We start from the raw sequence: 25,635 nt of genomic DNA, 5'->3' as shown, positions 1-25,635 counted from the left end.
AACGAACTCCGAGCAAGGTGGAGCGCGCGACGCCCGCAGCGACACAACTTTGAAAAATTCCCGCTAGTTTGTCTCACTGTAACTCGATTGGGTGCGACAATACCACTCGAAAGTTAGTGATTCTTCTTAGGACAGTCGTTAGTCTAAAATAAATATAAATATGAATAAAAATCTTTTCAAACTGTGTCATTTTACTAAAAATAATTGTACCTATAAAATAACATTGATCTTCATGAAAAATTAAGTATTCATAAATTTTGTATATAATGAAAGCACTAGAACATAAATCATAAGAGATATTTCAAAATATTAAAAAAAATAAAAAAAAAACCAACATTACAAGCGTACAGAATTGTAGCTTAAAAAAATTCACACATCAGCATAATAATATCGAGAATGTTATATTACTTATTTCTTTATAGCGCAACACTATGCGAAGACAATCGGCAGTTACTTCCAGCAACTGAAAAAACACCTAATTCGTCAGGCTAAGTTTCGTCTAATTGAATCAACGAACTCCGAGCAAGGTGGAGCGCGCGACGCCCGCAGCGACACAACTTTGAAAAATTCCCGCTAGTTTGTCTCACTGTAACTCGATTGACTGCGAAAATACGACTCCAAAGTTTAGGATTTACTTCGAGAAAACTGTGGAACAAATTCTGTTTTTTTTTTAATTCTTGTTTGGTTATCATAGCGCTAATGAAGCAGGATTTATTAAAAATAGAAAAGTTCAGAATATAAGTTTTACTTAAGTATCACAAAAACGAATAACTTTAAGAACTCTTTTGAAATCTTTAAAACTGCAACGTCAATAATAAAATTAGTAGAATAAGCGACTCATATACGACCATAGATCTGTATCTAAACAAATACAGGTGTATACGACCCATATTACAACATTATTATGCTGCAGCAACCCCCATTCAGATCTTTTCGCATGGGATTCCAGTTTTGACTCTGGACTAAACAAACATCTAGATTAAATTATATTTTCTACTTAGAGTCCATTCCAGTCAGGACATAATAATGTGCCACCATATTAGTAATGAAGAATGTTTCGTAGATACCATTTGTATGAACTATTGACACAAAAAAATATAAAAAACAGGTAGAATAATAAAATTATCCCTGATACTCCCATTATAATATTCATAAAATTTATCCAATATACTCGTATTAAATTCCCGTAAATTAATACTTACCTCATTTTTACACACAGCCCTACAGTTCTAAGCATCAAAATTTAATACCACATAGCATCATATCTCATTTTATTATAGAAAAACCTAATTCGAGTGAAAAGGAAAACTTTTAGCTAATTGAATTGGATAAACTTTGCGAGGTGGACTTTCGACGTCCTCAGGCGACGCGACGGCGACTGTGAAAAATTCCCGCAGTTTCCCGCGGAGTTTGTTTTATTCCGGAGTGGAACTACGAAAAACTGCGCTATGAGGTTAGGAATAAGTTGGGAATATTACTCTGTCTTGTCTGGACAAAAACAATAACTTCCTATGATGTTTTATTTGTGGAAAATTGAGTTCTTGCGTTTGTTAGGTGGAGTAAGGTCATAGAGTTCGGAAGATGCAGAATTTCTAAGTTTTTTTAAATATTAGTAGAGTAGCAGACTAGCATGCAGTCCACCTGATGGTAAGTGGCTACTGCCGCCCATGGACATCTGTAATCAACCCCAGATAGGATTAGATATTCCTAAATACACGAGTACATAAGTAAATTAAAAGAGGTTTTCGTTTGCAATATTAAAATCACTTTTGTCTCGTTATCTGTAAAAGATTATTTTTGAAAATACTAGATTGATTTTAATGGGTACCTCTAATAAATCTAAGACAAACACAGCAATTTTACAAATACACTACATTGAGAAATGTCTCATATTATCTACATATATATGTTATATGTCTAGATATTATCGGCAAATACAATGATATTTGCCTATAATATCTAAACTTCGATAATCGATCGTAAAAATCAAAATACCCCAAAACAAAAACCAACACGCTACCAGCTCATGCAAATAAATTTACAAACACGATAATCCTAAAAGCAGTGAAATCCGCCAAATCTTTTGATTAATTCTGCCTCCGAAGGAATCAAACCCAGCCCTTAAAAACGAACCTTTTTACAAGGATCGAGGTCTGGAATTTGATTTACTTTTGCGTGGAAAAACAATTTTTTCTTCCCTTTAATTTGATCAAGTCACCGCATTAGCGTCCTCGAGCAAATCTGCTTAACATTCTTAGTAAACAAACAGTGTTCGATGTTTTTCCCGAAGTCGTTTGCGTGACTAAATATGATATGAAATGAAGCTACTAAGACCTTGCAGCGTTTCACTCTGGTGATTATTTCTGTATAATAACACCTTTAGCATACATAATACTGTGTTTTTGTTTAAGGGTGGCATTCGAGAGGCATTTCAAATTAGTCAGAGTTGATAACGCACTCATGGCTGATCTTAGGTCAGATTCGAATCTATTTGGGGTTTATTCTAGATATCCAAGGCAGTTTAGGTAGACTACACGCTAGTTTGATACATAAAAAATATAAATATAAAAATATTTACAAGTCGCAAGAGCCCTGTACTTGGTTCTAGACCTGTGTTACAGGTACCCCACTCATCCACCGGATCTTCATACAGTGTGTTATTCAACAAACATGACATTAAATTTTGTTAAAAAATTACATAATTTCAAGCCTTAACTAAATATGAGGGAATGAATTGGTTTATGTGTGTGTGCATGCGTGTGCGGTGTGTGTGTGTGTGAGTGCGTGTACGTATATAAAAATACCAGTTATCATCTATACGTATATACATCATTTTTAAAATCTCATTACATAATAATGTAAGTAAGGTACCGTCGCCAGCCCTACAATCCATTTCATATCCCACTTCTGGGCATGTATCTTTACCCAGAGTAAAAAAATCGTTGTACAATACGATAGGTTTACCTATCTACTATCTATCTATATTTACATATCTATCGTGGAGGATTAGGATTTGCTTCATGGTTGTTACTGTAAATGATAATTAATCCTTAACACGCAAGTAAATACTACAAAGATTACACACAATACTTGTGTGTATTTATTGCATGTCCCTTGTCCATTATTACTGGCAGCTGACACGACCGAAAGTTTTCTTCTTAAATTAAAAAACCCAAACACCAAAGAGGCAACCAGGCGAGCAAATTCCAAATTCAAATCAGTTCGTGAGCGGAGTGCGAAGCGAGCGGACGTGTCTTGACAACCATTTATTCCGTTACGAGTCTATTTCAAATGCTAAATATATTGTCGAAAACGGGAATATTGAGGCGAAAGGTTTGCATAATTCGGGGTTGAGGCGAATTTCAAATAGCTTTGTTTGTTCGTGTTATTTGATTAAGTCTGATGTAGATTAGTTAATTAGCTTGTTATTATTGTACGTCGTTTTGTAATATAACTACTGCTTTGCTAATTTCTATTGTAAAATAACAGTTTTCATTGTTGTGAAGGCCTAAAATTAGCTATCCCTTTAGCCTCGAGACTACAATAGCTATATAGTATCACTTGCCTGTCGTAAGAGGCGACTGAAATGAGGTTTTTAGCGTTTCGGGCGTCAAGACTGGAAGGATAGGACGAATGACGGTATGTATGGCTGCATACCATGGGTTTTCAAAACATGCCACAATTTTACGTTACGTTTACTCAATCCAATATTCTGTTTCGTTCACTTCAGTAGACTGAGTAAACGTAACAATAAGTAAGTGCTCAAGTCTTTTTGTCTGCCTCACATGTTCGCGAAAAAGAGAGACAAAACATAAAGCGCCATTTCGCCAATTTAGACATTTAATGTTACGTTACTGACACTATAGTTCTGATACAATCCGCTAGGGGTACTGATTGAAATTTGTATGGGCAAATACGTAAACAAATACCTTCTTCTTCTTCTTCAACCATTATTCACCCAATTCTGGGTATAGGTCTTCTCATGGTGTTTCCATGTTGCATGGAAACACCATGAGAAGGGGGGGGGCAGTAGTCGCTCGCGTCCGTGGGAAATACCCTTAGTCACCCCACACGTGTCCCCCGGGTGGTGCTAAATGAGTGACAACGCCGAGTCTCAGGCGGCGGTAACTAACCTGACAACCCGGTATACAGGGCGGCTACCACGAGCCGTGAGAGATAAATGATCTCAAAAAGAGTGGACTCGCCAACCCGCAATGGCCAGCGTGGCGTTTTAAGGCTAAAAACTCTCATGGAAAGACGAAGAAAACAAATACCAAAACAGTCCTATTTGTGAAAAACGTAAAAACTCATGGTAAGGGTACTGGACAGAGCCCGATAAGAGCACTGCGCTGGTAGTAGGACTCTGGTTGAATACCGTTGGAAATTCCATTATCCTCCACGGTCAAACAGGCCATGGGCTACGGTGGCCACATTACTTTACGCAGAATAAAAGCGCAATCTGCCACAAGAACCACAACATAATAATAGTAAGAAACGTTCAAACTAAAATTGCAGTCTTTTCAAAAGAAATAAATGTAGCCAGTAAAATGGAGCAGTCGTAACATCTCAACAACCCCGCATTTTAAATGTTTCCCATTTTCAACCCCTAACTCGCTCGTTAGCGGGATATACATGTAAAAGTGTATAATCCCTTCAAGATGATATACAACACAATTCTTAACAGATATACCAATATTTCAAGATCTACCCTGCCTCCCTAACTCTTCATGTATTAGGGTATAAAAGGAGATTTTTGCAGTCGTTGAGAGGTCTACCCTATTTGGTTACATTATAAATAATGATGGCAATGCATAGCTTAGGCCAGATGTTCTCAACCTGTAACCTAAAAATTTATATATTTTTCTCAACATTGATGCTTAAACATTTTCTTAATGTTGAACTCATTTTTTAACAAGTAAATATATTTTTAATTATTTTAGTAAAGCCTATATTTTATTTTACTATAATACCTAAGCAGTATTTCTCTCATCTAACTCTACTATCTGGTCCTCCTGCAGTTGTGAGAAGACACTATACACTATTCCTAGCAGTGAGACACAAAAAGAATAACAGCATTTCTTTAGTTACTTAAATACATAGAATTTTAGAATATACCTACTCAAAAAGATGTAAAAAATGTATTTATAGAGCAAGAAAAATATTTTGATAAAAGTTTGAGCACCACTGGCCAGACTATTAGTCAAGTGCCGTAAACGTTTCTCTCATTAGATACGTGCTTCGGTCAATGTAATAAATCTTTATGAATATCACGCTAAAAATGTTATACAAAATGTTTACGACTTTTATATAGAATGTATATCTTATATATAAAATTCTCGTGTCACAATGTTAGTTACCATACTCCTCCGAAACGGCTTTACCGATTTTCACCAAAATTTACATTCATATTCAGGAGGTCTGAGAATCGGGTACTATCAATTTTTCATACCCCTAAGTTATAAGGGCTGTTCACCCTTAACATTTTTTTTATTTTTATGGCAACACAAAGATTGCGGGGTTAGCTAGTATATTTATAATTACCTGTAGCTGAACTAATAAGTTATGTATTCTATAAGAGTAAGATTTTCGCATCATTGTACATCGGCGCCGTGGCTTAGTTGGTTAAAGCGCCTGTCTAGTAAACAGGAGATCGCGAGTTCGAATCTCGCCGGGGCCTACTTAGCACTCTCGTTCTTTTTTATTCTGTTTATTATCAAAAAATACTAAGTTTAGAAATCAATCTACGTAACACTAATTTTGTTTATTAAAATCATGCCTTTTATGTCCTAGGTATTTGTGTTTATGTACTTCTTTTTTGTCTATGACATTCGAATTGTTTTTTTTTTTTATTTTTTAATAGTAAACCTAACGATAAAGCAGACGTGCCACCTGATGGAAAGTAGTCAACGTCGCCTGGACATTTGTAACACCAGAGGAGTCGACAATATATCACCAGCTTTGAAGAAAAGCTTTTTTGCACCTTTTTGAAGAGACCCGTATCCTAACGTTTCGGTAATGTAGTATTTTAAAGGTGGTAAAACTTTACTACGAAACCAAAAACATCACCCTATTTAACCTTATAAAATGGGTGTAAAGCTGTTTAGCTTTATAGCTGTACCACGCGTACCAACTTAGTCCTAGTAACGCACCAGTACCCGATCTGAGTATTCGAATCCAATCTGGGATTGAACAAAGTCCATCGGCGGCGGTTAGTATCACTTTGACTTCATTCTGGTTTCTACAACATAAAAGTAACAATGCATTTCTGCGTAAAATTCTACAACTTAATACGCGAGATAAAATGCGAAAGGTGGTGGAACCCTTTGTGGTTCGATTCCGGCAGCACAAAGCCACACCTATTTTTGCCTAATAACAGCAGTGTTAAGCGCTACTGTGTTCTGCTTTCAAGAGTATGGTAAAGGAGACATACTTTTACGAGGCATTCCAGCTTAGTCCTCAGCGGTAGCGACCAGGCAGCGGCAGTAACCACTCACCATCAGGTGGACTCTATGCTCGTATGTGACTCCTTTACTATAAAAATATATAAAATGAAATAAATATAGAAAATGAAAAAAGAAATTAAATAATTAATCTCTAATCGTACTTTTGTACATTGCGTTTAATTTAAAAGAAATGTGGACACTAACAAGGCCCCGGCGAGATTCGAACTCGCGATCTCCTGTTTACTAGACAGGCGCTTTAACCAACTAAGCCACGGCGCCGATGTCTGAGAGGCGTAAAAAAATAATTCGTATTCACATAAGTTTAAAAGTCTTAAAGGAAATCGGATCGACTTTTAGCTTTAACTATACCTAATTATATAGGAGTAGTAGACGAGCATGCCGTCCACCTGATGGTAAATGTGTACTATCGCCCATCGACATCTATAATCAACCCCAGTTAAGATTAGTTTTCTACCTGAGGTCGGCCACTGATGCACCGCTACACCTGAGGACTGAGATACCTCGTAAAAGTATGTCTCCCTCACCACACCCTTGAAACCAGAACACAGCAGTGGAATAGGTGTGGCGGTGGTGCCGCGGGAGTTGAACCATAGAGGGTTCTACCACCTCCCTTATAACAACGGTAAGCGCTGCTGTTGTTATCTGATTGAAAATGACATCTCAAATAAAATCCCAGTTCTATCTAAGATTGTCTGCAGATACGCTACTCCTGAGGACTAAGTTGTAACGTCACATATAAGTATGTCTACTTTATCATATCCTTTAAACTAGAACACAGCAGCATTTGCTTTAAGGGAAAATAGGGGATGATGTTGCAACAAATTGCAAATTGCCACCTTCCAATCACTATAATATAAAATATAAGTACTTATAATTATTGTTAAATAAAGCAAAAATTCAACAATTTCAAGCTTTTGTAATATTATTACGTGTTATTCTTATTTTTGTATAGAAACAAAAATTATCAGGCCCCGGCGAGATTCGAACTCACGATCTCCTGTTTACTAGACAGGCGCTTTAACCAACTAAGCCACGGCGCCGATGCTTTTAAATTCGAATATAATACATATAAATTTATATGAGAAAGTGTTTCTTTCACAACAGATATTTTTTTATATTATAGGAGTAGCAGACGAGCATACAGTCCACCTGATGGTAAGTGGCTACTGCCGCCCATGGACATATGTAATCAAGCCCTTGATAGGATTAGATATTCCTATCTAAAGATCAATTATAGATACGTCACTACTTCTATATATAGATATTATATAGAATTTGTTTGCTGAGGTTCTGTACCCTTAGTATGAGTTTTTACGTTTCTACAAAAATGACTGTTTTTGTATTTGTTTACGTATTTCCCATACATTTCCAATAAGTTCTGATACAGGCCGCTAGGGGGCGCTGATTGGAAATGTATGGGAAAATACGTAAATGTTACGTAAAAACTCATACTAAGGGTACTGGTCACCTCTCAGAACGTGATGGGTAGCCCATCACCATAGTTCACTACGTAGAATAGATTAATAGTAGAAATACCTTTTCAAATAAAGTCTACCTACTACTGGTAGCGTTTATTTAGATTTTTTTGTAAATCTCTCAGGCATGTAGGTTATATTATGAAATGTAGAGTAGTAGAGTTTAAACGGCGAGGTACCACCGCCACACCTATTTTAGCTTCAAGCAGTTTTGGTAGAATCGTGTGGATACCGGCTGACTTAATCACGAACATCCGTAATCGACCCCAGATAGGATTGGATATTCCTACCTGGGGTCGGCCACAGATGCGCCGCTACCCCTGAGCCTGCTAACCAAATAACATCAGCGCTTAACGCTGCTGTTATGAGGCAGAAATAGGTGTGGCGGTGGTGCCGCTGGAGTCGAACCACAAAGGGTTTTACCACCTTAAGAGTTGACAACAGATGTCTCTAGACGGCAGTGTCTAACCGTCAGGTGGACTGCATGCTTATTTACTCCCTCAATGTTATGCAAATATGCTATATTATATTATGTACTTTGTTATCATAAAAATAATCTTATTTGTTCAGTTGTTACGATATAAGGTGTCTGTAATAATTAATTATATTTAATAGCAATTAAAGAATGACGCATTATGAATGTAAAGAAAATATTGCGTTCTTAATAACAAATCTTAGATTATTAATAAATGTAGATGGTGTAAATGACTCAAGGTGAATATACAGGGCGAACTTTTCAAATAGGTCTTCAGGGCTAAATCCAAAACTATAAGGATTAGCGAAATGCTGAAAGGAGTTACGAGGCCGTATTTGATAAAAACTAAAACTGCATCTTTCGTTTTTTTAAATATATATTTCCTTAGCTGGGAATCGAACGAGTTCATTTTGAGAAAAAAAACACTCTCTATATTGTTCCACTATCCGATAGTGTCGCTTATAAGGATCAAATTCTGGGAAGTAATGTTATGTGACAAAGTAAAGGAAAAACCTCCATTTTAAGAAAATACATATGTTTTCATATTTTCTTGGCAGTTCAGTTCCCGCCATTCATAAATGGGAATCAAACTCGCACGCAAGGGTTCCGTACCATCATTTTTTTATTTTTAATATTTTTTATCATAACAATCATAAATCATAGAAGTACCTATATACATAGTGAAAATTTGAGCTCTCTACCCATTAAGGTTCCATAGATAAAGCGAAAAACGTAGAAAAATAGTTTTGAAAAGTTGTACATGGCGACCCCATTTACCTATATTCAAGCATTTAAGTACTTGAAGTGTTGACACTTGATTCTTTAAGGGTTTAAGAGATAGAGCCCTGTGACAGTCGGACAGACAACGGAGGCTTAGTAATACGGAACCCTAAAAGTGAAGCTATTTTTAATATTTTTCATAGTGCCTCACGTGTACCTTTGTACACTTTATAGGGTCTTACCACGCTTTTATTAGCTTGACCTGAATGTATGTAAGTAATGGAATCTTTGAACTCGATTTTTACCCACATTGAACGGTCCGATTAATTAAAAATTTTGAACAATTATCAAGAACCGATAACAATACACGGTTTTAATAATTTTATCCCCTTCTCCTCATCAGGATTGTCAGTAATCAGGATTAACGATTTTCCTTGTGCGATTTTAGCGTGGTTTTTAGTTTTAAAACTACAATTTTTTTATATAGCAGAAGTAGCAAATATTTATAGATCCCATCTACACAGTTTTAAAATTATATGGCACGAATATAACGATTTATTATTATTTTTAAATATTGCAAAATTTTTATAATTTCAAGGTATTGTTATATACGTGTATTCTACACCTATTTTTGAATTGTAGTAGCCAAAAAAATTACGAAGGCCCCGGCGAGATTCGAACTCACGATCTCCTGTTTACTAGACAGGCGCTTTAACCAACTAAGCCACGGCGCCTATGTCTTTTAATTCGAATATAATACAGACAAATCTATATGAGAAGTTCTGCTGTGTTCTGGTTTGAAGGGTGTGGTAAGGGAGACATACTTTTACGAGGCGTTCCAGCTTAGTCCACATGGGTAGCAGCGCACCTGTGTCCGACTCCAGGTAGGAAGATCTAATCCTATCTGGGGTTGATTACAGATGTCCATGGGCGGCAGTAGCCACTTACCATCAGGTGAACTGCATGCTCGTCTGCTACTCCCATATTATAACAAACAAAGTTGTTTCTTTGATTGCAACTGATTTCTGCCTTTTGTCGATTGTTTTAATCGCGGATGTTAAACCATAGAAGTAAATGCATTGTGGAAATAAAAAACAATCTATGTATCTATTCAATACATTCAACTATTTCAATAGATAAAGCTAAAATTGTCAAAAAATTGCGGGTTTCTTGTATGGCGACCCTCATTTATTGTCAAGCACTTTATTTTTTTATTTATTGTTATAGCGGCCATCTTAATACATACCTACTCTGCAAAAATTGGATTATCTGTCTTAATAGATAGACTCAATTTTACGGTTCAAGGTTCCGTTTTTAAAAATTAGTTATTTAAAAAAAATTAAACGAAGGCCCCGGCGAGATTCGAACTCACGATCTCCTGTTTACTAGACAGGCGCTTTAACCAACTAAGCCACGGCGCCGATGACATTTAATTCGAATATAATACATACAAATTATGTTTGATTGTGTTTCTTTGACTGCAACTGTTTTCCGCCTTTTACCGATTGCTTTAAACATGCTTAAACATGTATAAAGTACAGTTAATTTACATTATAATGACATTTTTTACGCGCTAGCAGTTTTAAATCATTTCATATCATAGATATTATTTATTCATTATTATTTGCATAAAATTGTTATTTTCATTAAGTCTGAGTGTTTTTAAAATTTTTCCACATACCTAGATTTATTTTAAGAAACGTCATTTTTCTAGTAGTGCAATAGTGATTATGAAACAAGACATTTATAAATAACATGTTTGTAAGAATATAATATATTCCATGAAATGAAATAAGTTTTCTTTACTTTTCATAACTGTCATTGTGTACGATATTTTCGCCAGTTTCTGTATCGGCGCCGTGGCTTAGTTGGTTAAAGCGCCTGTCTAGTAAACAGGAGATCGCGAGTTCGAATCTCGCCGGGGCCTTTGCATAATAGTACACGGCTATTTTTGCTTTTTTGTAGATCTTATTTTGTTTTATTTTTTATATCAAAATGTTAAAAAGTAATAATGTTAATATTTTTTTGTTAAATGATACTTTTGTTTTTTTTTTATATAATCATTGAAATAGAAAGTTGGTAAGACAATATTGTCTCGATTTCTTATCATTATAATTAAAATATTCGGTTAATTAATATCGCAACCTTAGCAACACGAATTTACTGAATTTATCAATGTAATGTTTCGATAAAATTCTATTATAAACATTTAATTTTTTTTTCATATTTTAATACATTACAGAACTCGCAAATGAATACACCACTCTGATGGTAAGTAGCCACTGCAACCTACAATGAACTACATATAATTAACGAGCTTTTGCCCGCGGCTTCGCTCGCGTTACGAAGCAATCATCCTCTATAACTCCTTGGGGGTAGACTTGATCTAAATCCTTTCTTAGCGGATGCCTACGTCATAACATCTACCTGCATGCCAAATTTCAGCCCGATCCGTCCAGTGGTTTGGGCTGTGCGTTGATAGATCACTTTGTCAGTCAGTCACCTTTGAGTTATATATATTTAGATTATTAAAGTACCACTTGAAGTATCACAGTTGCTTTCATTGAGAAATAAGTCGGAATACCTCAGATAAGTATCTCTCTTACCACACCCTTTAAACTGAATCAACAGCGCTTAACACTGCTATTTTCAGACAAATATAGGTGTGTCACCACCATAGACTATTCATATATTTTTTCATAATCATAGACAATTCATATATTTTTAGCCATATTTTTTCTATGGTCACCGCCGTCACCGGAGTCAGACAACAAAGGGTTCGACCACCTTTAAAACTATTATCTATTTCCAACCATCGATTGTCTATAGCTAAGCCTAAGCTCTAGCCGAAAGTTCTAGAACTCATCGGACTGTTTGCTGAAACGTGTTGGGTTTACAGAGAACCTAATTTGCATAGGAATTCTGGATGTGGCTAAATAAACTGTTTTTCTAAGTACGCCTTTGTGGACAGTTTGTTGAAAGGATAAAAAGTTTTGTTTGGCGTTGAATGTATGTATAAAGAGTGTTGTTTATGGTTGTGTATTTGTCTATTCCGTCTTTAAACTAAGGGCATAAAGGGCCCACGGCCAGGGCCCCCACCGAGGAGGGCCTCGTTAGGCGAATATATTATGAATTTAAAATACGTGTCGTGTAAGACCATAATTATACGGGCTACTAATTTTAAATTGGAATGTTTTCTTTTCTTTATTATTACTTTCCAATAGGACGCCGAACTCTTGTTCTCTGGGGCCCGGGTGTTCCTTAAGACGAACCTGGTTTCCGTCTATAAACGACTATGTGATGCTGGTGCAGCTATTTTCTTGTTTAAATGTAGACATTACAATCAGTGGCGTAACTATAGGGTGGCAGGACTAACAAAATGCCACGGGCCCCGAGCCTGACGGGGCCCCCGGCCTGAAAGGCTGCGAGCTCAAAAGTGTGAAAAAACATTGAAAAAAAGTCACCAGAAACAAACAATCAGAAAAGTACGTATTCGTTTGCGAGTATTTCTTACGGCCCCACGCAATGAATTTTCCACGAGTAGTATGGTAAGGTTAAGGCACTGATTGCAACAACGTAATAAGCTGTAAATTGTCTTATCTAGATTAAAAAGACTTAACTCATTGTTCAAACTGCTCGTAACCAGTTCGATAGGAATTGTCGAAACTCGCGACATGCTAAAGTTCTGGCGCCTGGACGGAAGCTGATACAAATTGCATGCCGTCCGCCAGCTGTCAGGTGTAATATTAGAATAGTCATCGGTCACCGTGATACCGACTTGCGAAGTTGAACTTCGGAAGATTCTAATTTAGATGTGTGGAAACAAATAACATGCCACCCGCCAGCTGTCAAGTTTAATATTAGAATAGTCATTGGTCACCGTGATACGGACTTTAACTTTGGCGAAGTAGTGAAATTATAGTGCGATAAGAATCCCACATAACCCGACCTCGCTCCCACGGTTATTGAAGGTTTCCCCTTTGTAAAAAAAAAGGTCAAGTATCTCAAGAGGTGAGTAACTTCAGAGAAGCTTCCGTGCTTATATAACGTAAAACCGTCAATCTCAGTAGTTATCATTGTATCTATGTAAACCTTATCCCGACTAAGCCCAAGATGACAAATTATAACAAATGATATATTAGGCATTCAGTCATTACTTTCGGTTTCACAACATCTCACATTGATTCCTTACTAATATGTACTGAACCAAAGTGTTCAACCAATGCAGAGTTGTGGAGTAAGCTTCAAGTCTTCCTCAATTATATGGAGAAACTTATAACCAGCTGAAGAACCTATGACTATCATCATAAACTCCAAATAATTCTACACTTTTTATACCTTTTTTATTGATTAAGCAGACGTGCTACCTGATGGAAAGTAGTCAACGCCGCCTCCAGACATTTGCAACACCAGAAGAGTCGACAATGCATCGCAGGTTTTAGGTGAGAGCTCTTTTTTCACCTTTCTTAAAGAACCCCATGTCATAGCGCCCGGGAATACCTCAGGAGGAAGCTCATTCCACATCTTACACGTTCATAAATGACAATCGACATAAATATTTCCAATGAGTAATCAACGTCGAGATCACTCAACCCACTAATTACAATCAACATTCCGTCAGTTAACTTAAATAATTACACCGGCAGGCATTGGGGGTAGACAAGTTGAAATGCATAATTAAATTAGATATTCAGCGCTTTGTCTCAAAGGATTGCGAATATTGATTCAAAGTTATGAACGACAGACGATGCACCTCAATAATATGAATAGATAAGAATTCGTTTTAGAAATTGAAAAGTGATCCTTTTGAGAAGTGGGCATTTTGGAAAGAGTAAGTGGGAAGTAAATACATATTTTTAAAATGTTTATACAATACAAATAAACAAAAATCAAGCGTTTGTTTGACAAAAAGATATTTTTATAATACTAGCTAACCTGGCAAACGTAGTGTTGCCATATAAATAAAATAATGTTAAGGGTGAACAACGCTTATCACTTAGGGGTATGAAAAATAGATAGTAGCCGATTCTCAGACCTACTGAATATGCGTATAAAATTTGGTGAAAATCGGTAAAGCCATTTCGGAGGAGTACGGTAACTAACATTCTGACACAAGAATTTTATATATAAGATAAATGTAGCAAACGAGCCTGCTCATCTACTCATATAAATATGTCTACCGTACCTTCAAACCGGAACACAGCCCCGCAGCTCTATAATATATTTAATCTATTTGCCTTTGATCACATAAGATTCCTGTCAATCAGATGGCCTACGTCATTCTTTCAACACATAGCAAAATAAATTGACACAAACGAAACTTCAACCAAAAACTAATTATCAATAATATGGAAATATGGGACAGTGTATACGCCTGAAGCATAATGAAATCAGCTATTCAGCTGCTTTATCTCAAAGGAATTGCAGCTACGAAATGTAATTCAAATCTGAAACATATCTTGCATTCAGTTGCTAATTGATGGGTTTTAACATTGAGGTACTATTTAAATAGACTCCGAAGCATTTTAGGGATTTTGTTTGGGGAATTTTGGATTGGATCGCCGCAGAAGGCTTAACGATAGACTTATGATGCCTAAGTAGTAACTGGCTAGGCACGTTAGCTTTTTTATCTAATAGCATGGAAATATGTAATCCGCCTTATATTGTGCGATGACTGCCGACCATAAACTTATACGTATAGACATAGATTAGTAAAGATACTTCGCCGCCTTCAAATTGAATGAAGCCCCAAACGGCGTATTAGTAAGTTCTTTTTTTGAATTCTTGACAAATAAAAACATTTTTAGAGAAAATTTACGAATAAATATCGAATACTGCGTAATTTACATAATAAATAAATAATTATTTCAAATATTTTAGGGACATTTTAGCACGGAGACGTGGCAAAACTTTTTTACGCAACTACTTCAATTTTCAAAACTGGGTACATTTTCCTGTTAGGAGTGAGTAATCTATGCGTATAGATTAAGAGTACTCCAGAAAAAATAATGTTACTGGCGACGAATGTCAGAATTTACCTTTAAAATAATACAAGAACCACATAAAGACAAAATATTTATGTGCTTGATTTTGCTGTATGATCGTAATTGATCCTGTTTGATATGGCCATAAAATACATGTCTGGCATTAGGAATCTATGTAGTTACTTAATCTGTGGTTTGAGGGAGACATTAGGGGATTGTGAAGGCACTAATTGGGTTTAAAGGATATGCCTTTGGGGAATATAGGGTTGGAAGAGGGTAGTTTTCCGCATAAACAGATCTTTATTATAGTTTTTACATGCTTTTGTCATTTTTTGACATGTCTACGGATTTTTTCTTTCCTTTTGTATTTCATACATACTATTGTACTGTGCAAGCAAAGAGTGGTATCTTGTTGTAATGTGGTTATAAAAATTATTAGAGGTTTAATTAAAATCTTAAATATGATAATTAGGAATATAAATATCGATTTAGAAATTAATGAACAGACAATTTAGCTACAATATATTATTTTTCTAACCATAGAGATTTTAATAAATTTAAAGATTTGATTTGAAGTTCCATATTGAAACGATTGTATTTTAAACAATTAACCATAGGGTCTATTCTCTCTTATAATATTATTATCTACCTAAAACTAACTAAATGTTTTTATTTTTTGTAAAAGGCAACTTTATTTTATTTTTCATATAGCCTTACCTTGTACCGCTCTCTGCCATAAATCTAAAAAGTCACCGATTTGTCTTATAACTACCCCGAAATGCTTACAAAAAATGGCCGCGCATGTTGACTAACGGCGGGAAATGAGAAAGTATGGCCGCCGCGTCATGTCGTGACTACTCGGGGCTCGTTTGCAAATTCGCGGGTGCTTCAGACAAATGACCGATCTTACGAAAGGTATCTGTATATTCGTCATCTAAATCTTTTTTTACTTTACCACAACTGTTTTTTTTTTCAGGCTAAAAAAATATATTTTCCTTATTGTGCTTGTAAGATTGTGAAGGATCTTGTTTTTTTTTAACTTGACTTTAAAGAAAATATTAATTATTATATAGGTATCTAATATTAGTAACGATATCTGAACATCGTAACAAATACAACAGAATAGGGGCTTTACCTAAAGTCGATCATAGTAACCTTAGTATGAGTTTTTACGTTTTTACAAAAATGACTGTTTTTATATTTGTTTACGTATTTGCCCATACATTTCCAATGAGTGCCCCTAGCGGACTGTATCAGAACTGACATTAAATGTATGGGAAATACGTAAACAAATACAAAAATATTAATTTTTGTAAAAACGTAAAAACTCATACTAAGGGTACAGGTCACACCTGAAGGTACACTCCTGAAGACTAAAATGGTTGTCTCACAAGCATCCAGACACCTTCGCCGAAACGCAGGATCTCTTTCGCAGTAGAAATATTTATAGGGGTACACCCCGGTTGAATTCTACTCTTTCTATCTTCCAAAGACCTTCTGAAAGTCAAACGTACATGAGCTACGCCAAAGTGACTCTCTTCAAACCTCGTTTACAAATTCGCGGGCCCTCAAGAATGATGGCCGGTAGTTTCGTAAGGTATTTTAGTATTTTTCATCTTAGTACTTACCATATTTTATATCATACAGCGGATCATTATTTTGAGGCCTACGAAATCCTTCTATGCATTATTTCTAAGTTATTTGCTGACATAAGTTAACATTAGACGTAAACTCTTATTTTCTTTGTTGTTTAAAATTATCTGTACTTAACTAAAAAGTTATTAATATCAAAACACTTTATGTTTAGAAGTCTTTGGTTTAATTATATTTGACTTTTTATAATCTATCCTTGATATCTTATATATATATCTGAAATGGAAACAGCGAAAATCTTGGCGATTGATTTTAATATTTTTACAAAACCTGAATACCTTAAGTTATGAGTATACGTGAGTGTATGAAAATTATTTTATTTTTAGTTTCAACTGTCTCTGCCTAATAACAGCAGTGTTAAGCGCTGCTGTGCTCTGGTGGTAAGGGAAACATAGGAATAGACATAGGTAGCGGCGCAACTGTGGCCGACCTCAGGTACGAATATCATATCTGAGGTTGATTACAGATGTCCATGGGCGGCAGTAGCCACTTACCATTAGGTGGACTGCATGGTTGTTTACTACTCCTATATTATAAAAGTATCGTAATATAATTCATATTGCATTTAGTAGCAGCAATGGTTTAATTACTAGCTTCCTATCAACCATACTTGAAAGAGATGTCGTCAAAGGAAGATATCATATGAATACATTGCTTTATGATTTACCAACGTTTCGTGGAAGCCCTATTTTCCATGCAATATCAGAGTTAGTTATATAAGGATATGTATAGATATATTGTTTGAATTTTGATCAAAGTTTCCCATTGATTTCGTTATCCTGGGTTTAAAATGAACATTTTGCCTACACCTAGACAATGTTTTATATTAATTTATATACTTTACAACAACATTTTTTTAAAATGTTCATCTCAAGTTCATCTTAAAAGAAGTTACTGCCGCCTATGGGTATCTTTAATCAATCTCAGATAAAATTGGATTTTTACCAGAGGTCGATCCACAGATGCGCTGTTACCTCTGAAGACTAAGCTGAAACCCTTAAATGTTCCCTAACCACACTCTTCAAACCGGAATACAGCAGGCCTTAACACTGCAGTTATTAGGCAGAAATAGGTTTGGCGGCGGTACCTTCGAACAACAAAGGATTCTACCACCTAGCTATTGCGATGCCTTCGAAGTCGTACCACGAAGAGTTTTAACACTAATAATACACTTTCATACTTAATTTAATCTTATATATAAAATTCTCGTGTAGCAATGTTAGTTACCGTACTCCTCCGAAATGGCTTTACCGATTTTCATCAAATTTTATATGCATATTCTGCAGTAGGTCTGAGAATCGGCTACTATCTATTTTTCATACCCCTAAGTGATAAGGGTTGTTCACATTTAACATTTTTTTATTTATATGGCAACACAACGTTTGCCGGGTCAGCTAGTACTGTTATAATATACAAAAGATATACCATTAATCCTACCTAAACAATTGAAATTTAGTTTTGAATCCTGATACAAATACCACAATTGAATCCGCACTCACCAGTGTAGTTAAATTGATTTTCGAATTTCTATAAATCTCATGCGCGGGTGCACTAACCGCGTTATATGAACGGATAATTTTGGTATGGGCATATGGTTCTCAAACTTTTTATACAAGTATTTAAAAGTATATAGTGGTAGCCCATGTACCGGAATTACTGTCATAAGTTTGACATGCAGAGGCTTCGTCAGGTGAACTACTTCTTCATTTTCTTCTTCTTAATTTAAAAAAATGTATGAACCCAACGGTGGAAGGTAATGTCTTTCAAGCGTATAAGTGTGTCTCTTTCTTTGACACACTCTGTAGCCCAGCTTGGCGATTTTTATCATGTGAGGTCTCGTTGGATTTGTCTTATTTATGGTAGTGACACATTCTGTGCTATATTTTCAAGCAGCAAGTTTATTTGTTATTCACTAGTTTAACTTGACTTTGTATGTTTTAAATTTTAATAGTACTCACGATAGGAAATCCTAATCTTTGCGTCAACGTCATATCTCTAATAAGCGTAACAAATAAGTGTGGAGCTCACCTTAAGCTTCTTAGTCATCCTTCTTTCGTCCGTACACAAACTCTATATTATAAAGTACCGAATTACATAACCCCTTGTTACTAATAAAACGTAAACGTATGAGTTTTTACGTTTTATGACTGTTTTTGTATTTGATTGGAAATGTACGTAACATTTCCCCCTAGCAAAAAGTATGAGAACTAATTGGAAATGTATGGAAAATACGTAAGCAACAACACCAACAACAAAACGTAAAAACTCCTACTAAGGGTATAGAACCGCCTCATAAAACAAATTTGTGTCAACACATTGCACAATTCAAAACAAAACAGCATCACACTACTATAATACTCAAATAGACATCCACCGCAAACCAACATCAAAGTAAACATTTCAATATATTGAGTACACATACATACATCGAACAGAAACGTACCATTTCATAATACGCCCCTAGGCTTCCAACTCCGTAAATTTGAGAACCACTGGCCGAACGCATTCAAAAGCAAATGATGTAATGCCGAGCCGTCTGTCAGTCCACGGCTTTATAATTAAATTGTGAAATGAGAGATAAAATCAGCTCTAATTGCAGACACGTTATTTTACTTCAGGAACTTTTAAATGGAGGTTTAAATTCATGAAAAATTAATCTAGGTATAAGTGCTGAGTGGGGTAATTTTAAATGTGACTCTATTTTTATTCTGCGATGAAACTTTATAGAGGATTACCGTATAGGTATAGGTACAAAAATTTTAAGTAACTAACTATACCACTATATATTGTGGTTCGACTCCGGCGACACCACCGCCACACCAATTTCTACCTAATAACAGCAGTGTTAAACGCTGCTTTTTCTGGTTTGACAGGTGTAAAGGAGTCATACGTTTCCAAGGCGTTCCAGCTTAGTCCTCGGGGATAGTGACGCATCTGTGTCCAACCTCAGGTAGGAATCTAATGTTTTCCGAGATTGATTATAGACGTTCTTGGGCGGCAGTAGCCACTTACCATTAGGTGGACTGCACGCTAGTCTACTATTCCTATAATATATAAAATCTAGGGTGGCAGCGATCTTAGTACAAGATATACTAACTTTTTTTTTTCGAGTGGGAAACTTTCGAAAGGTACCCGGTGCCATGGGAGATACACAGAGTTATGTGGGATTCTTACCGCACTAAAACCCCCCGGTGGCCGTCCTCGGCGCTGCGTAAAGGACATCGCGATCACCAGAGGAACGCAACCGGAGTCCTCGCTCGCCACACCGTCTGTTATACACGACGGTATGCGACCACACATACCGCCGTCCTTCCCGGGGTCGCTGGCCGGGTGGTTTGCACTCCCACTCTTGCCGCCCGCAACCCCAGAAGCCCCCTTTTAGTCGCCTCTTACGACAGGCAGGGGATAACGTGGCCCTATTCTGGTCCCGGAACTACAGGGACCACCAGATAAACTACCTACTGGTTTTCTACTTCAATTTCGCTGTTAAATATAACTAAAAGATATCGAGGTGAAAACGAGCTGACAGATGCAAAGTTCGCGTGCATCTAACATTGTTACCTCATTAGATAGCATCTCTATTAAGGATCGCGTGTGAATTCTATTTTTTGCTAGGAATAATTGGTTACCATACTAACCTTACTCTTCTTCATCTAAATACCAAGAATTTTATAACTCTTTATCATCAACCCATTACTATCCCACTGCTGGGGACGGGTCTCCTTTCAGAATATATAATCGGATTTGGATTAGGCCATAGTTCACCGCACTGGCCCAGTGCGAATTTGTAGACTTCACATACGTTTGAAGACATTTTTTAAGATTTCTCTGGAATGTAGGTTTCGTCACAATGTTTTCCTTCACTGTTTAAGCAAGTGATAATTAATTTCTAATACGCACATAACTTTGAAAATCAGAGGGGCCTGGGACTTGATCCTCGGACCCGTCGATCAAAAGGCGGAGTTTATTAACAACTAGGCTATCACTGCTATATGTTTTTAAATATAACTAAAAGATATCGAGGTGAAAACGTGTTAAGACTGATGCAAGGATCGCGTGTGAATTCTAATTTTTGCAAGGATAATAAAATTGGCAACCATATTAAACTTACTCTTTCTCATCTAAATACCAAGAATTTTATAGCTCATCATCATCACCACATTTCTATCCACTGCTGCATGTGTCTCCTCTCAGGATGTGAGGGCTTAGACCACCGCGTATTCTCTGGTATTAAGGTTTCCTCACAAGGTTTCCTGTTTTCCTTCACTGTTTAAGCAAGTGATCATAAATTTTTAATACTTACACAACTTTAAAAATTTGTGGTGAACGCAAAGTTCGCGTGCATTTAACATCGTTACCTCCTTACATAACATCACTATTAAGAATCGCGTGTGAATTCTAATTTTAGCAAGGTTACTAGAACCACTATGCTCACTGTCATAGACATGGCAAACGTATTTTTATTTAAATAGCAAAAAGTATTAGATAAGGCCCCGGCGAGATTCGAACTCGCGATCTCCTGTTTACTAGACAGGCGCTTTAACCAACTAAGCCACGGCGCCGATGTACAATAATGCGAAAATCTTACTTTTATAGAGTACATATTTTTATTGGTTCAGCTGTTACGCTTTATAAAAATAATAAGGCATTATTCAATGCAAATATTTCGTCTTAAATTAAATTAATTATAACTTGATATACAGGGAAGGAATACATCGTGAATAAACCTCTATAGGTTAAGGTTTGGAAGTTATTTAAAAATAATTCTCAAAAGTTTGTGAAGTCTATCAATATCAACTTGCTCAGTCTGATAGACCCATTCACTCTAAAATCAAATATTAAAAGTTTAAATTTCTATTTACCTTGAGTTAGGTATCAAAACCCCCCCTCCGAGGAGCTGCCACCTTGTCGTGGTGGAGGGGCTTGCGAGGCCCTACGATCCCCAAGGCTGTACCGGTAGGAATACCCATACCGGATAGGCTTGGTGGGGAGGGTCCAGACTAAGAGCGGCTCAGCCTCGTCGGGAATCGAAATGATTCCACCAGGCGGGGAAGGTGCAAGGCGGATAGCCTTCACGAGGAGTTTCTTCCAATCGGAAGAACTCTGGGCGGGCTCGGTGAGCACTTACCCTGCCACCGGGCAGGCTACGGTTATTTGCCTAGCCACCGTCGATATCGTAATCCCACCCAGGAGAGGTGTAGTGGTCATGTCTCGCGGCCTCGGGTGGGACCGAGAGTCTTGCCTTAATTGGCCGGACTGCGAGGAAGAAAACCTCTATAAAAAATCACCCTAATCCCAAGCGGCGGCGCACCGCGAGGGGATGCATGGCTGGCGGGGAGGCCAGTCATTAGTGCGACTCCCGCTGCGGTACCGGCCGACACCGTGGCGGGTTACGCTCAGGCTTACCCGGGTACAGGGGGCACTGCCCGGGTGGACCGCTAATCCCCCATACTCGTGGGAACAACAATGGCGTCTCTAATCAAAAAACAAAAACAAAAACAAAAACCACACTACACAAAAAACACACAAACACACACACACAAACATACGACACTAAACATTGATGAGGGGGAGACATCCGGTTTGGAGGCATTCGAATCGGATGTTAATGGGAGTACAGTGGCGGGTACGGGCCGGAGCCGCCTGTGGAGGAACCGAAGGAGGCACGATCAGAGTCTTCCAAGGTCAGAGCTGTCGAGCGAAGAGGAAGGTGCTTGCACACAAGTTGCTCCAGCTAGAATAAAGAACAGAAGAAATGAATTTCTTCTACAGCAGGAGATCAGCTGTGAAGCGGCGGTCCAGACGCTAGCGACGGGCGACAGGCCTCAAGCGAAAACATCTGGTGCAGACAACGACGATCGTACGGCCGTCGCTCTAAAGGAGCAGGTGCTTCAGGATGTAAGTGCTATACTCAACGTGTCCACAAAATCAAAACATCTTAAGGGCACGTTTCAAAAAGCACTAAAGGAGGCAGCCACATCGATTAAGGTGGCAGTCGAAGCCCTGCACAGCAGAACTGCCTCCGATGAAAATCTGAAAATACAGGCGGACAACTCTCGCCTGCATAAGGAGGTGGCGGACTTGCGCAAGGAAATGGCAGTGCTTCGAGAACAAATAGCTCAGCTGAAAATTGCCCCGTCCCGAGAAGTACCCGAAGTGCCATTGCAAACAGTAGCAAGCACGGCGGAGCTGTCGCAGTCCATAATGCTCCAAGTGGGGGATATGCTAAATGCACGCTTGGAAGAACTGGAGAACAGATTACCCCAGCGTGCTATCGACCGCAGCTGCACATTTGCGGAGGCAGTCTCAAAGCCAGGTAAGGGCCAGGAGACCACGCGACAAACGGGAGCTTCCAGTAATGAAACTGGGGGTAAAAAGAAGGGCAAGGAAAAGGCACAACGCCCGAAAAAAGGTGACTACCGCCCACCCTCTCCGGCACCTACGCCAAAGGAGAGTGAATGGTTGGTGGTCACCAAAAAGGGTAAGAAAAAAAATAATACACCGCAGGCAGCTGCCCCAGAGCAAAAAAGCAAGAAAGGTGACAGAAGTGCTCCTGCTGAAAAGGCTGGGAAGTCCAAAAGTGATCGGCCAATGCCAGTAAAACTTCGCCCCCCTCGTTCCTCTGCTGTAGTCATTACACTACAGCCAGAGGCAGAAAAGCAGGGGATCACTTTTGCCAAAGTGTTGGCGCAAGCTAGGGCTGGCATCGATCTTCCCAGCCTTAACATAACCAGCCTGAAGTTCCGTACAGCGGCCACGGGCGCCCGTATCCTAGAGGTGCCAGGTGCCTGCAGCGGCGACAAGGCGGACTCCTTGGCAGAAAAGCTCAGAGAGACCTTAGGTGAAGGAGTCGCAACTGTCTCAAGACCTGTGAAATGCGCGGAAATGCGGATCACAGGTCTAGACGACTCCGTGACGCCGGAGGACGTTGCAGTCGCCGTGGCACGGGATGGGGTCTGCCCGAAGGAGGGGATCAAAGTGGGCATAATACGACCGACACCGCGTGGAGTTTGTTCCGTATGGGTGCGGGCTCCCGTGGCTGCTGTAAGGAAAATTGGGAATGTTGGCCGGCTGTTAATTGGCTGGGTTTCAGCAAGAGTAGAAGTGCTGCAGCCGAAAACACTGCGGTGCTACCGGTGTCTACAAGGTGGACATGTCAGGGCGCATTGCACTGCAGAGGCTGACCGCAGCGAAGAATGTTATCGCTGCGGTAAACCCGGCCATAAGGCCAACGCGTGTACCGCCACACCAAAGTGCTCGGTATGCGTTGCGGCAAACAGGCCGGCGGATCATCGGCTGGGAAGCAAAGCGTGCTCCCCGCCAAAGAAAGTGAAGAAGGGGGTCAATGCAGCTACTGCTTCCACTCCCGTTGCTGTTGATACTGCTGTTGCTAAGAAGACTCCTGCTGCTGCCACATCGGCCCTAGCAGCTGTTGACTGTCCTTCCACTGAAGGAGGGACGGGAGATGTAGTGGTCGCCAAGCCAATCTAAGTATGGCCAACCGCCTACTCCAGGCGAATATCAACCACTGTCGCGCTGCTCAGGACCTTTTGATTCAAAGTATGGCGCAGTGGTTGGTAGAAGTGGCGGTTGTTGCGGAACCATACTTTGTCCCTCACTTGGATAACTGGGTGGGAGACCAGGATGGCTTGGTGGCCATTGTATTGTCAAGGACACTGCGAGTCCCGCCTCTGACCACAATCCGGAGAGGCAAGGGCTATGTGGCGGTTCGCTGGAGGGAGTACGTCCTGATTGGGGCTTACTTCTCGCCCAATAAACATCTAGCCGATTTCGAAGCTTTCTTGGGTGAGTTGGAGGCCCTAATAGGATCAATCCAGCCTCGCCGTGTGCTCGTCCTCGGGGACTTCAATGCCAAATCAACGGCCTGGGGTTCCCCTAAGACTGATGCTCGCGGCGAGGTGTTGGAAGAATGGGCGACGACGACCGACCTCTTAGTACTAAATCGTGGGTCGGCAAATACATGCGTGCGGCAGCGGGGGGGTTCTATTGTGGATGTCTCGTTCGCTTCTCCCGCTGTGGCAAGCATCGTCCGGGGCTGGAATGTTCTGGAAGGGGTGGAAACATTGTCGGATCATTTGTATATCCGATTCGACATTTCCAGCTCGCCAGAACACCCGGATCGTCGTCGCCCCAGAAACTGGGTACATAGATGGGTGCTGGGGAGTCTCAACAAGGATGTTCTGGTAGAAGCTGCCATCGTCCAGGCCTGGCTGGCTCCACCTGAACCTGTGGAGGTTGAGGGGGAGGCGGAGTGGTTCCGGGATGCTATGTCCAATGTGTGTGATGCCAGCATGACCCGGGCCAAACCGCATCCTCCAAAACGTCGGGTGTACTGGTGGTCCCACGAAATCGCAGAGATTCGCTCAGACTGTGCAGTGGCGAGACGCCAGTACACCAGGCACCGCAGGTTGCGAAATCGTAACATCGACCATGGCGCGGTGGAGCAACAGCTGTACGAGGCCTATCGAGAGCGACGATTAGCCCTGCAGCTGTCAATAATCCGGGCTAAAGAGGAAGCTAAGATGGAGCTTCTCCAGACCTTGAGTCACGATCCGTGGGGGCGTCCTTATAAGATAGTAAGGGACAAAATGCGCCCTTGGGCGCCCCCTCTAACTGAGACTCTCCAGCCCCAGCTGCTGGAAGATGTGGTATCCACTTTGTTTCCGGCCAGAGTGGAACACTCCCCTCCTACGATGGCACCATCCGATTATGCCTCAGGGTCGGAGGGGTCGGAGGTGCCCAAAGTGTCGGAGGAGGAGATGGGCGTGGCCATCCAAAGGCTCCGGGGCAAAAATAAGGCTCCGGGACCAGACGGAATACCTGGTCGCGCTTGGGTACTAGCT

At 39.2% G+C, this 25,635-nt stretch overlaps 1 protein-coding gene and 7 non-coding genes across 8 annotated transcripts; 3 read left to right on the top strand and 5 right to left on the bottom strand.

Annotated features, from left to right (window-relative positions):
• Nucleotides 1-5,603: 5,603 nt before the first annotated feature.
• TRNAT-AGU (transfer RNA threonine (anticodon AGU)) lies at nt 5,604-5,677 on the top strand. The gene has a single exon. It is a non-coding gene; the product is annotated as a tRNA-Thr (tRNA).
• A 971-nt stretch (nt 5,678-6,648) lies between these two features.
• On the bottom strand, nt 6,649-6,722 carry TRNAT-AGU (transfer RNA threonine (anticodon AGU)). Its single transcript has one exon. It is a non-coding gene; the product is annotated as a tRNA-Thr (tRNA).
• Nucleotides 6,723-7,430: 708 nt separating this feature from the next.
• Nucleotides 7,431-7,504, bottom strand: TRNAT-AGU (transfer RNA threonine (anticodon AGU)). The gene has a single exon. It is a non-coding gene; the product is annotated as a tRNA-Thr (tRNA).
• Nucleotides 7,505-9,794: 2,290 nt separating this feature from the next.
• On the bottom strand, nt 9,795-9,868 carry TRNAT-AGU (transfer RNA threonine (anticodon AGU)). The gene has a single exon. It is a non-coding gene; the product is annotated as a tRNA-Thr (tRNA).
• A 613-nt stretch (nt 9,869-10,481) lies between these two features.
• TRNAT-AGU (transfer RNA threonine (anticodon AGU)) lies at nt 10,482-10,555 on the bottom strand. Its single transcript has one exon. It is a non-coding gene; the product is annotated as a tRNA-Thr (tRNA).
• A 432-nt stretch (nt 10,556-10,987) lies between these two features.
• Nucleotides 10,988-11,061, top strand: TRNAT-AGU (transfer RNA threonine (anticodon AGU)). Its single transcript has one exon. It is a non-coding gene; the product is annotated as a tRNA-Thr (tRNA).
• Nucleotides 11,062-21,259: 10,198 nt separating this feature from the next.
• Nucleotides 21,260-21,333, bottom strand: TRNAT-AGU (transfer RNA threonine (anticodon AGU)). The gene has a single exon. It is a non-coding gene; the product is annotated as a tRNA-Thr (tRNA).
• Nucleotides 21,334-22,237: 904 nt separating this feature from the next.
• LOC140754562 (uncharacterized) lies at nt 22,238-24,262 on the top strand. The gene has a single exon (XM_073089605.1). It carries the CDS (start codon nt 22,238-22,240, stop codon nt 24,260-24,262), a length of 2,025 nt encoding a protein of 674 aa, XP_072945706.1.
• Nucleotides 24,263-25,635: the final 1,373 nt, after the last annotated feature.

This window comes from Epargyreus clarus, unplaced genomic scaffold (assembly GCF_041222505.1).
Source record: "Epargyreus clarus isolate Ecla_fem2 unplaced genomic scaffold, WU_Ecla_fem_2.2 ptg000029l, whole genome shotgun sequence".
Lineage (NCBI taxonomy): Eukaryota > Metazoa > Arthropoda > Insecta > Lepidoptera > Hesperiidae > Epargyreus > Epargyreus clarus.
The sequence above is the reverse complement of the archived record's forward strand: the minus strand, read 5'-3'. Positions and strand labels throughout refer to the sequence as shown.